This window comes from Scomber japonicus, chromosome 18 (assembly GCF_027409825.1).
Source record: "Scomber japonicus isolate fScoJap1 chromosome 18, fScoJap1.pri, whole genome shotgun sequence".
Taxonomy (NCBI): Eukaryota; Metazoa; Chordata; class Actinopteri; order Scombriformes; family Scombridae; genus Scomber; species Scomber japonicus.
The window spans coordinates 7,456,248-7,468,794 of NC_070595.1; the positions used below are offsets into that span (position 1 = coordinate 7,456,248).

Genomic DNA, 12,547 nt, shown 5'->3' on the forward strand with positions numbered 1-12,547 from the left:
CAGGTTACAGGGCGTAGAAGTGACGCACACTGATGGATTTCCTATAGGGTTCGATCACAGTTAAACTGAACAGGATGGTGAGGGTGGAGAAGGGTTTAAGAGACAGAACAAAAGAAAAAAAAACTATATTACAAGATATGCCACACACAAATGCATGCAATATAGACTGTACCTATATGAATAAACACACATGCAAAAAAGATGTGTACATTATAACAGAAAAATTTCTATTACTGATGCTAATTGTTTTCATTGAACACTTAATGCTATTATTCATGCTGTCAACGATATGACTGCTATTCAACCCCTGAAAATCAACCTGTATTGATATCAAGAAACTGCATTGAAGCTGCTATACCCATATGAATGCATGAATATTGAATTGCAATACATTTTATGTCAATTCCTCAATGGTTTCAAACCTTTGCAGATAACTAACTTAGTTCTTATTTCCATCACTAAAGCCATCATCATCATTGTTAACATGACCAATGAAAATTTCATCCTTATCGTTATCATCTCCAACCACAAAAGCACAAACAGTACTCAGACCTGTACATTAGTCTTTGCAAATTAAAAAATACACTTATGCACAAAGAAAAACATGAACTTTAACTTAAGGTAAAATAAGATACTTACTGATTTAGAGGAGCATCGGTCCCCAGTGCGTCTCTGCAGACACTCACTTGTGCTTTGGCCGTAGCTTACAGTACACACCTACTGTATGAAATCTCTCTCTTTCACTTTATCTCTCTGTCTCTCTCTCCTCATCTGTACCCGTCTGTGCAACATTGTCATGTTATACATCCTGCCATTTTAAATTTAGAGAAGTTCCCCAATAGACAAGTTAATTACAAATTCCTACAAAAAGACTTTTCAGCTAGCTCATTTCTTTTTCATAATGAGACATTTATGTTAGACCCCCACAATGATTCAGATGTATGCTTACTTGTCATTCCTGAAACATAATATGATTTCCAAACACACTTTGTTATGGCTTTTATGGCTAGTGACAATTTGCATAGCCTGTGTATCAATTTCCTTATCTTTCATTTGAATGCTTGTAACTAGAGAAGAAGAAAGAATCTGGAATTAGTTAAAAATGTTCATGATAAAAAGTCAGACTTGCTGTTTTATCCCATCTTATATGAATTCAGTTTCAATTTTTGGACACCCCCTTTTCTGCACAATGGACTCCCCCAACATGCTGCTTCAGTACCAAATGCATCAAAGCAATTAAGTAAGATGGATTTGCTGTTTCATTGTTGTAGTTCTTTAATATACAGTATAGTATATTGTAATATGGATAATTTTCAGATCCTTAAGTAGGTTTACTATGATTAAAAAGTATCAAATGTAAAAAGTAATTACATAGGTTAGATAGTGGTGCATTACTGTTTATTCTATTACATATAATTATAGGTTTTTGGTTTTTTCTGAGAGGGTTTCTCTTTTAGTTTGTGAAATATTAGACAATTATAGATAATTTTGGACAACATTAATTTTTGAAGCTAACTGAAAAGTGTAAAGGATCAATTTGTCTTTAAATCTGCAAGAAAACAATACCTGTAATAACAGTTTTTTTTTTATCTGTGAAGAACTTTGTTCTGATCCCCCAACACACCTGCTGTGGTGGAATTGAAAGAGCTCTATAAAGTGGTGACTGATGTCCGCAACGGCTGGAAAACCAAAGTGAATACTCACTTCAACACACACACACACACACACACACACACACACACACACACACACACACACACACACACACACACACACAAATGTTCAGCTATGGTTCAGTGGAGCAAAAGGTGGAGCACAAAAGGTAATTAATTTGTCTGAGTTTGAGATGGGGGTTGACAGTGATTGAACCTTCACGCTCTCCCTGCAGGACATTGTACTGCTGGGCGACTTCAACGCAGGCTGTAGTTATGTTTCAGGCTCTGACTGGCATCAAATCCCCATCTACACTGACAAGAGTTTCCACTGGCTGATCCCTGATGACGCCGACACCACAGTGTCACACACTAACTGCCCTTACGACAGGTACACAAACACACGCTGATGTATTGTGCACATTTCCATGTCCATTATGGAAGTTTGAGTATATACACAAAGATATATAACATTACAAGAAAATCACCAAAAGTATTAATTCCACCCTTCTTCCTGTGTGTGCAGGATTGTGGTGACTACTGACATGATGAGGGGAGTGGAACCTGGCAGTGCTGAGGTCTACAACTACATGACGGACTTGAAGCTCAGCCACCCTCTGGTAATCGTTATCTACCATACAATTCATTTTAACTGCAAGGTACAATATCTTATTTTTGCTTGACCACCAGTATTTGATGTTGTCACTTTGCAGCAGTGATGTAGAGGGGTACTCAGGGCGTGGTAAGTGTGCCCTGACAGCACTGTTGGGTGTGATTACAAGTGCATCAAACAGCATCTTAGAAATCTTTTCAGCTTGGTGTGAAGTTACTCTTCAGGATACCAATGGTCATTCATGATTTTTAAAACATATAAAGCAAGCAAAATTCACAAATTAAGTCTTCTATTTAGAAAAAGGTATGCTTTGGTAAATGAACAACAATGATGTGATAGTTTTCCATGATTTGTAGTTAGTAGGCAATGGGCTAAGCAAAACCACCAGTATACTTTATACAGTCCTGTAGTGATGTTGGAGCAAATATTCTGTTGATCTGTTAAGGTTTTATAATGCATGATTAAAACATATTGTACAAGGACAATACCTATTATTAACTATGCCAAAAAGAAACTTCTCAGAAGCCTCCAGGCTGAATCTGACAATGATTATGGTGTGAATTATAAGACCAAAATAAAACATCTGCCAAATTATATCATGTGCATTGTTTAAATCTAAACATAAAAAACAGTAAGGAACAAGGACTCATGATCTATACAGCTGGGTGTTACAACTACTCTGGGACAAGGTTTCTGAAGGGACAGGTGATACTAGTAGAGCAGCAGTTATGGACTCTGTTAGCTCCTAACCTGTTAAGGGTACCTGAGTCAAAAGCCAGACTATATTTCTCAGTGAGACCCAGAGGATGAGAATATTTTAATACAACTGACATACTAGCAAAAAGTAAAAAAGTAAAACTTAAATTCACATTTAGTCATACCAATAAATCCACTGACCAATTGAATGCACCCATTTATTTTATTTTAGAAACAGTCAGAAAAAGTGAATATACACAAATCTGTTAAAATGACAAAATGCTTTGCTCACAATGGGCTGTTCAAATGCACTAAGTGTACTTTCATTAGTTGTTATGGCTTTCTAAGGTACAGTAAGGCTAGGCACTTTAATGGTGAGGCTTTGCTGTCTCTGTCACTGACCTAAACATGGCTGTCCAATCAAATGTAGAAGGCTGCATGGTCACCTGTATGAATTTTCTCACATGTTGAGGTGGGGTGTGTGGGGCTGTAGTAAGAGTGATAGTGTCATGGGAGTGTTTTTCTTTTTGTTTAATACCATGCTATGTTATGCTAACTAGCGCTACACCGCAACACATATTGCTGCTCCAGGGGAGGATTCTGATGTTTATACTAAATCTTTTAGAATAATATCAACGTGCATATTTTAAGCCTATGCCAATTTAATTTCAAATAATTTACTTCTCTTTAACACTAATCACTGATGACTTCATTGGCAAAGATCAATATTATAGCTTGGGGGAAAAAACACAGCCAAGAACAAAACATCCAAAATCCCACTAATTGAGAAGTTAGCTTATGCTAACTAGCCATAACTAGCTAATCTGCCTCTTACCATCATAAACTGCATTATTTACTTTGTGAGAACTGAAAGCCTCTACTGAAATGATTTATTCTTCTCAAAATAAGAGAAAAGTTTGAACATTTCTTGATGTTACTGGAAAGTTCCTGGAAAGTAAGATAGAAAACTATTTTTGTCATTGAATCATTGCTGTTGATCTTGGATGTGTTCTCCCCAAGCTAGTTTCGTCACATAGGGTTATTAAAAATGATGGCAGGTGTGTTTTCAACTATTCACAAAGTCTGACATGTGTAGGTCATTTTATATGTTTGCCTGTCTCCTCTAGCCCTTTCTCTTTTTAAGCATCTCCACATATACACGAAGCGATTTCTGAATGGAGTCTTTGGTGATGAAGCTGATAAAGTTTTGGATGTCAGCCTCTCTGTTGGACGTTAGCTTGTCAATGGTTGGCTTCCTCATCATGGACTTGGTGATCTGTCTGGCGTGGTCTGTGAAAGTGAACAGATGAACAGTTACCTAACCAATTCCAACAGTGGAGTCCAGGCACCTCCAGTGGCCTCAATAACTCCCGATACACTATCTTGGATATATACCTGGAATGGCCAGCCACTTGGTCATGGTTTGTGTGGCTGTGGTCAAGACCTGGTCTTCTGGTACCAGTTTATCTACCAGGCCTATCTTCAGGGCCTCTGAAGAGTTGTAGAGCAGTCCAAGCTCCAGGGCCATCTCTGTGGTCCTGTGACCCACTGTATTAACCATGGTGTCCTTAAACCTGCAGACAGTGCAAGTGTTCAATCCAGTGACACAACAGGTGAAACGGTAACTTATACTATCATCATGTACTTCACAGCCACAACTGCCATGGGGGGTTGACATTCTCTTAGTTCCTTACCAAAAAGGTGCCACGATGCCAAGCTGCGTCTCATTAAGGCCGATGCTGTAACGCGGGTTGTCCGCCATTATCCTGTAGTCACATGTCAGAGACATCAGACATCCACCGGCAGGACAGGTACCCTGTGAAGGAAGCAACAAGAGATCAAATCTCTTCTTTGTTCTAATCAAAATGTTGGTGCTACAGATGGAAATGTAAAATCTTGTTTCATACGTACGTTGATTGCAGCTATAGTGATCATGTTGGAGCTGTAGAGTTTCAGCCACATCTCTTGAACAGCTCTATAGAATTCTTCACAGCTCTCAGGACTCTTCCCGTACATCTCCATGATGTCCAGCCCGGCTGAGAACACCTTGGGTTGGCTCTGATCACAAACGCATACAAATGTATTTAAAAATGTTTCATAGACTCTGGCAGTAACCACAAACAATGAGGTTCTACTGTACCGAGGTGATGATGAGGCCTCGGCAGCTCTTATCCATCTCCAGCTTCTCCAAGTTAACACAAAACTCTGTGAGGAAATCTAAACTCATGCTGTTGACAGGTGGACTCTGCAGGCGCATCACTGCGACACCTACAGAGAGACAGAAAAGCTGATCATTTACCTGAATTCAATGAAAAGAAGTGATATTTCAAAACCCAAACATAGTTCATTTATAATCATTTTAGGCCAATGACAGTTTTCAAATTCATTCCTTCATGGTATAATCAAAACTCCTCTATATTGACCTGATGTCTTCATAGATGTAGTATAATGTCTCTTTCTGCAGCAATAGGTCCATCAGTAAGAGCAAGTATCATGTCAGATGTTCTACTTTGCCTTTTTACTCCCATGAATGAAACTCAATATTTTCTCCAGAATCACATTAAAAATTATGCCGCCTTCTTTTCATAGTTAGACTTTTTACTTCATAAAATATGAGGAAGTTTATGGATGGTAGTTTGACATTGATCAGGAAGAATCATGATGAGTATAACATGTTGTTGGAGTTAGGGCTGTGAAAATGAACATTTTACAATTTACTATGTGCTCCTGTGGTAGGCTACAAATAAATCCCCCCTCCTCAGTGTTTTTTTTAACCTCCCTTTGTTTGTTTGTGCTGGCTACAACAAGTTTTAAAGTACACATTAAAACTTATAACCGTCATGTGTACTTACCTGCGCTATGGTCAAAATCCACCTTTATTTTAGGTGAGGTGGAGTTGTTCCTCCTCTGAGTGACACATACTCTGCCATGACTGTTGCAGGGGGACAGCTGGGAAAGAAGAGCTGCATACACAGACACACACACACACACACAGTTTCACAGTTTGTATTAGGGTCTTTAAAAAAATAGTACATATCCACTTTCAAGATTTTAAACTAAAATGTTTTTTTACAACTCTTAATCAGACGAGAACTATATTTAAATACAACTAGTCATTTCTTCAGTAGTAATTAATATGTGACAACGATTCAGGATTTGAAAATTCATTTTAAAAGTAAGGGAAAAAACTTTGACCTGTGTGCTGTGGTCTTTTTTTTTTTTAGTTGAAAAACTTTAATCAAGAGTTCAGCTTTGTCTCTAGCATGAAGGGTTCATTAATAGTTACTGGAGCGCAATTTTCAATTTCAACCACTAGGAGGTGTTGTTGAAATAGAACCTGATGCCCAAGTGAATCCTGCACCAGCTAGTTTGGCTCAGTAATAAATTAAGTTAGCATTTATCCTCCTTTGATAACATTAAAAGTAAAGTTAGATTTGTTATCAGTTTCCTGGCTCATTTTTTAAAAAAAGACTAGAGAATAAGCGAGAGAGAGAGCATGTGAGAGAGGGGGGGGGGTGAATAGAGAGAGGGAGCAGCAGTAGCGAGAACAAAGCAGTGAATCAGAGAAATAAAATGTTATTTTTAGACTGATTAAAGCACAAATAAATATGGCCACACCTCTATGCAACCCTGCTGGACGGTGCCACATTTCGGGATTTGGTGTGAATGTAGCCTTACATGCAAGATAGTTGTATGAATGGTACTAAAACAATTTACTTTGCTTCACCATATGGATATTACAGTTATTAATCTTACATATCTATACACAGCTCACTTGCTTCCAAAATTAAAGAAAATCAGCAGTTGGTGGTGCTCATGGTAAATGCAGTTTTCATTCTGAGAAACACTACTACTTTTTCTCCACACATACACTACGAGTAGTTCCTTGTAGTGACTTTAAGTTCAAAATTTCACTCTTATAAGTTAAATGAATTCTGGTATTAAAAGTCAAATGACAGTCAAGTGAGCTGTCAAATGAGTTTGAAAAAATCTATAGCTTATTAACATGAATTTCAAATGTTATTTTCTTATGTCTGGATGTCTTGTGAGCGCATTACTGCCAACAAAACTAAACATAGAAGAATTATGGGTGCAGAATAAGCAAATGCTCAGAAACACTGTTGAAACGAAGGTGAATAAACACGCATATAACCAAGTCACCTCTCCGCAATGTACGGTTAATGCACAAACAGACAAACCTGATAAAGCACTCTTATTCCTCACAGCTGCTCTCAATGCCATCTTGTCTCGTCTGATTGTGATGATCGACTACTATTTCCGCGATGGGATGACGTCAGCACGGAGGCAGGCCCACTAGTGATGTGTCATACGCAAAAGCCGCTGCTTTGTAGTGAATCAGAAGAGCCGGCCCCCATCATACCATTATGTGAAAACAGAGAGGGGGACGCTCCACTGCGAGTCAGACAGCAAACAGTAGTGAGGACAGTGAGTGAGTGCGTTGCTTTGGTTCTGGTTCTGTTTTGTTCTGGTTCTGTTCTGTGGATTTGTTTGCAGTTTTTTGTTAATTTGTGCAATAAAAAAGTTTGATTAAAATATTAAACAAGAATGGTTTTGTAACAGAATAACTGCACAACATTAGGCAATTATATGGTTGCTTCGTTTTTGCGAAGTGAAGGTAAAATAAAGGGCTACAAAAGATCCTAAATCCTAAATTAAGAGCCGTTAGGGAGTCGAAAGAGCCGGCTCTTCTTTAGGAGCCAAGCCAAAAGACCCGGCTCTCTGAAAAGAGCCGAACTTCCCGTCACTACTTAGCAGTGCTCAGCCCCAGCATAGACATATGGCGCTTTTCCACTACACAGTTCCAGCTCGACTCGGCTCGACTCGACTCAGTTTCCACTAGGGATAGTACCTGATACCTGGTACTTTTTTAGTACCTGCTCTGCTGAGGTTCCAAGCGAGTGAGCCGATTCTAAATGTGACGTCAACAGACCGGTCACTGATTGGTCAGAAGAGTTGTTGCTGGAAGAGTCATGAGCCGTCCCACACAAAAATTATTGTAAATCAAGAATCAAGGTAAAATCTAGGGCTACAAAAGATCCCAAATCCTAAATAAAGAGCCGTTCAGGAGTCGAAAGAGCCGGCTCTTCTTTGGGAGCAGAGCCATAAGAGCCAGCTCTCTGAAAAGAGCCGAACTTCCGGTCACTACTGCTGAGCAGCGAAAGGAAATAACTGGGAGCCGGCTCTTCTGATTCACTACAATTCAGCGGCTCTCTTTTTATTTATTTATTTTTATTTTATTTTCAAAAAGTAAAGTAGCGGCTCTCAGAGCCGCATCTTTTGCTTATGACACATCACTAGTGGGCCTGCCCCCGTGATGACGTCATCCCATCACGGAAATAGTAGTCGGTCATCACAATCAGACGAGACAAGATGGCATTGAGGGCAGCAGTGAGGAATAAGAGTGCTTTATCAGGTTTGTCTGGTTGTGCATTAACCGTGCATTGCGGAGAGGTGACTTGGTTATATACGTGTTTATTCACCTTCGTTTCAACGGTGTTTCTGAGCATTTGCAGGCTAGTCGGTGGCTAACTGTTAGCTGAACTGTCTCTACTGAAACTGGGACAAAGGTCGCAGTGGGTCGTTTTTAACCCTAGTGGTGTGCTGCTGCTGGCTAATTCTGCACACATCATTGATAATGCACTCACAAGACATCCAGACATAAGAACATAACCTTGCAGTTCATGTTAATAAGCTACAGATTTCATTTGATTTCAAATGAGATTCAAACTCATTTGACAGCGCACTTGACTGTCATTTGACTTTTAATACCAGAATTCATTCAACTTATAAGAGTGAAATTTTGAACTTAAAGTCACTACAAGGAACTACTCGTAGTGTATGTGTGGAGAAAAAGTAGTAGTGTTTCCCAGAATGAAAACTGCATTTACCATGAGCACCACCAACTGCTGACTTTCTTTAGTTTTGGAAGCAAGTGAGCTGTGTATAGATATGTAAGATTAATAACTGTAATATCCATATGGTGAAGCAAAGTAAATTGTTTTAGTACCATTCATACAACTATCTTGCATGTAAGGCTACATTCACACCAAATCCTGAAATGTGGTACCGTCCAGCAGGGTTGCGTAAAGGTGTGGCCATATTTATTTGTGCTTTAATCAGTCTAAAAATAACATTTTATTTCTCTGATTCACTGCTTTGTTCTCGCTACTGCTGCTCCCTCTCTTCATTAACTCCCCTCCTCTCTCACATGCTCTCTCTCACTTATTCTCTAGGGTTTTTTTTTTAATGAGCCAGGAAACTGATAACAAATCTAACTTTACTTTTAATGTTATCAAAGGATGAGAAATGCTTACTTAATTTATTACTGAGCCAAACTACCTGGTGCAGGATTCACTTGTGCATCAGGTTCCACTTCAACAAAGTGGAGGTGGTTTACAAAAACTTAGAGCTCCTCCTAGTGGCTGAAATTGAAAATTGCGCTGCAGTAGCTAATTAAGAGTTGTAAAAAGATAACATTTTAGTTAAAAATCTTGAAAGGCGATATGTACTAATTTTTCAAAGACACTAATAGAAACTGTGTGTGTGTCTGTGTATGCAGCTCTTCTTTCCCAGCTGTCCCCCTGCAGCAGTCATGGCAGAGTGTGTGTCACTCAGAGGAGGAACAACTCCACCTCACCCAAAATAAAGGTGGATTTTGACCAGAGTGCAGGTAAGTACACATGACGGTTATAAGTTTTAATGTGTACTTTAAAACTAGTTGTAGCTAGCACAAACAAACAAAGGGAGGTTAAAAAAAACACTGAGGAGGGGGGATTTATTTGTAGCCTACTACAGCAGCACATAGTAAATTGTAAAATGTTCATTTTCACAGCCCTAACTCCAACAACATGTTATACTCATCATGATTCTTCCTGATCAATGTCAAACTACCATCCATAAACTTCCTCATATTGTATGAAGTAAAAAGTCTAACTATGAAAAGAAGGCAGCATAATTTTTAATGTGATTCTGGAAAAAATATTGAGTTTTATTCATGGGAGTTTAATATCCTTCAGGTAAAAAGGCAAAGTGGAACATCTGACATGATACTTGCTCTTACTGATGGACCTATTGCTGCAGAAAGGGACATTATACTACATCTATGAAGACATCAGGTCAATATAGAGGAGTTTTGGTTATACCATGAAGGAACGACAGTCTCTTCAATTTGAAAACTGTCATTGGCCTAAAATGATTATAAATTAACTATGTTTGGGTTTTGAAGTATCACTTTTTTTCAGTGAATTCAGGTAAATGATCAGCTTTTCTGTCTCTCTGTAGGTGTCGCAGTGATGCGCCTGCAGAGTCCACCGGTCAACAGCATGAGTTTAGATTTCCTCACAGAGTTGTGCATTAACTTGGAGAAGCTGGAGATGGATAAGAGCTGCCGAGGCCTCATCATCACCTCGGTACAGTAAAACCTCATTGTTTGTGGTTACTGCCAGAGTCTATGAAACATTTTTAAATACATTTGTATGTGTTTGTGATCAGAGCCAACCCAAGGTGTTCTCAGCCGGGCTGGACATCATGGAGATGTACGGGAAGAGTCCTGAGAGCTGTGGAGAATTCTGGAGAGCTGTTCAAGAGATGTGGCTGAAACTCTACAGCTCCAACATGATCACTATAGCTGCAATCAACGTACGTATGAAGCAAGATTTTACATTTCCATCTGTAGCACCAACATTTTGATTAGAACAAAGAAGAGACTTGATCTCTTGTTGCTTCCTTCACAGGGTTCCAGTCCTGCTGGTGGATGTCTGATGTCTCTGACATGTGACTACAGGATAATGGCGGACAACCCGCGTTACAGCATCGGCCTTAATGAGACGCAGCTTGGCATCGTGGCACCTTTTTGGTAAGGAACTAAGAGAATGTCAACCCCCATGACAGTTGTGGCTGTGAAGTACATGATGATAGTATAAGTTACCATTTCACCTGTTGTGTCACTGGATTGAACACTTGCACTGTCTGCAGGTTTAAGGACACCATGGTTAATACAGTGGGTCACAGGACCACAGAGATGGCCCTGGAGCTTGGATTGCTCTACAACTCTTCAGAGGCCCTGAAGATAGGCCTGGTAGACAAACTGGTACCAGAAGACCAGGTCTTGACCACAGCCACACAAACCATGACCAAGTGGCTGGCCATTCCAGGTATATATCCAAGATACTCTAAATTGCCTGAAGTGTATCGGGAGTTATTGAGGCCACTGGAGGTGCCTGGACTCCACTGTTGGAATTGGTTAGGTAACTGTTCATCTGTTCACTTTCACAGACCACGCCAGACAGATCACCAAGTCCATGATGAGGAAGCCAACCATCGACAAGCTAACGTCCAACAGAGAGGCTGACATCCAAAACTTTGTCAGCTTCATCACCAAAGACTCCATTCAGAAATCGCTTCGTGTATATCTGGAGATGCTTAAAAAGAGAAAGGGCTAGAGAAGACAGACAAACATATAAAATGACCTACACATGTCAGACTTTGTGAATAGTTGAAAACACACCTGCCATCATTTTTAATAACCCTATGTGACGAAACTAGCTTGGGGAGAACACATCCAAGATCAACAGCAATGATTCAATGACAAAAAATATTTTTCGATCTCACTTTCCAGGAACTTAAGTTGAAAAGTAACACCAAGAAATGTTCAAACTTTTCTCTTATTTTGAGAAGAATAAATAATTTCAGTAGAATGTTCACCTTGTTGCTGTCCTCGTTTCTCAGGCTTTCAGTTCTCACAAAGTAAATAATGCAGTTTATGATGGCAGGCAGATTTATCACTCAAAATGCAGCTATGGCTAGTTAACATAAGCTAATTCCTCAGCTAGTGGGATTTTGGATGTTTTGTTCTTGGCTGTGTTTTTTCCCCCAAGCTATAATATTTTTCTTATTTGCCAATGAAGTCATCAGTATTTAGTGTTATAGAGAAGTAAATGATTTGAAATTAAATTGGCATAGGCTTAAAATATGCACGTTGATATTATTCTAAAAGATTTAGTATAAACATCAGAATCCTCCCCAGTAGCAATATGTGTTGCGGTGTAGCGCTAGTCATCATAACATAGTATGGTATTAAACAAAAAAAAAAGACACTCCCCACACTCTTTAAATGCCAAGTATCACTCTTACTGCAGCCCCACACACACCACCTCAACATGTGAGAAAATTCGTACAGGTGACAGGTGTGCCATGCCCTCATATGGCTTCTACATTTGATTGGACAGCCATATTTTGGTCAGTGACAGAGACAACAAAGCCTCACTATTAAAGTGCCTAGCCTTACTGTACCTTAAAAAGCCATAACAAATAATGAAAGTACGCTCAGTGCATTTGAACAGCCCATTGTGAGCAAAGCCTTTTGTCATCTTAACAGATTTGTGTATATTCACTTTTTTTGACTGTTTCTAAAATAAAATAAATGGGTGCATTCAATTGGTCAGTGGATTTATTGGTGTGAATTTAAGTTTTACTTTTTTACTTTTTGCTAGTATGTTAGGTGTATTAAAATATTCTCATCCTCTGGGTCTCACTGAGAAATAACTGCATAACTGCTACTCTACTA

At 39.1% G+C, this 12,547-nt stretch overlaps 2 protein-coding genes across 2 annotated transcripts; one reads left to right on the forward strand and one right to left on the reverse strand.

Moving 5' to 3' along the window:
- Positions 1-3,916: 3,916 nt before the first annotated feature.
- Positions 3,917-7,203, reverse strand: LOC128378890 (enoyl-CoA delta isomerase 1, mitochondrial-like). Its single transcript, XM_053338463.1, has 7 exons — positions 7,161-7,203; positions 5,814-5,924; positions 5,102-5,229; positions 4,873-5,019; positions 4,656-4,777; positions 4,357-4,535; positions 3,917-4,251 (listed from the first exon to the last, which is right to left on the reverse strand). The coding sequence occupies exons 1-7, from the start codon at positions 7,201-7,203 to the stop codon at positions 4,085-4,087; spliced, it is 897 nt and encodes a 298-aa protein (XP_053194438.1). The 3' UTR covers positions 3,917-4,084.
- A 1,130-nt stretch (positions 7,204-8,333) lies between these two features.
- On the forward strand, positions 8,334-12,412 carry LOC128379138 (enoyl-CoA delta isomerase 1, mitochondrial-like). The gene is made up of 7 exons (XM_053338768.1): positions 8,334-8,395; positions 9,542-9,652; positions 10,264-10,391; positions 10,474-10,620; positions 10,716-10,837; positions 10,957-11,135; positions 11,257-12,412. Exons 1-7 carry the CDS (start codon positions 8,353-8,355, stop codon positions 11,421-11,423), a joined length of 897 nt encoding a protein of 298 aa, XP_053194743.1. The 5' UTR covers positions 8,334-8,352; the 3' UTR covers positions 11,424-12,412.
- Positions 12,413-12,547: the final 135 nt, after the last annotated feature.

Excerpts from the sequence above, each read along its gene's own strand:
- LOC128378890 (XM_053338463.1), bottom strand. The coding sequence starts at position 7,203 with ATGGCATTGAGAGCAGCTGTGAGGAATAAGAGTGCTTTATCAG. Across the intron at positions 5,925-7,160 it reads GAATAAGAGTGCTTTATCAG|CTCTTCTTTCCCAGCTGTCC; the intron begins GTTTGTCTGTTT and ends CTGTGTATGCAG. Across the intron at positions 4,536-4,655 it reads GGCATCGTGGCACCTTTTTG|GTTTAAGGACACCATGGTTA; the intron begins GTAAGGAACTAA and ends CACTGTCTGCAG.
- LOC128379138 (XM_053338768.1), top strand. The coding sequence starts at position 8,353 with ATGGCATTGAGGGCAGCAGTGAGGAATAAGAGTGCTTTATCAG. Across the intron at positions 9,653-10,263 it reads GGATTTTGACCAGAGTGCAG|GTGTCGCAGTGATGCGCCTG; the intron begins GTAAGTACACAT and ends GTCTCTCTGTAG. Across the intron at positions 11,136-11,256 it reads CAAGTGGCTGGCCATTCCAG|ACCACGCCAGACAGATCACC; the intron begins GTATATATCCAA and ends TCACTTTCACAG.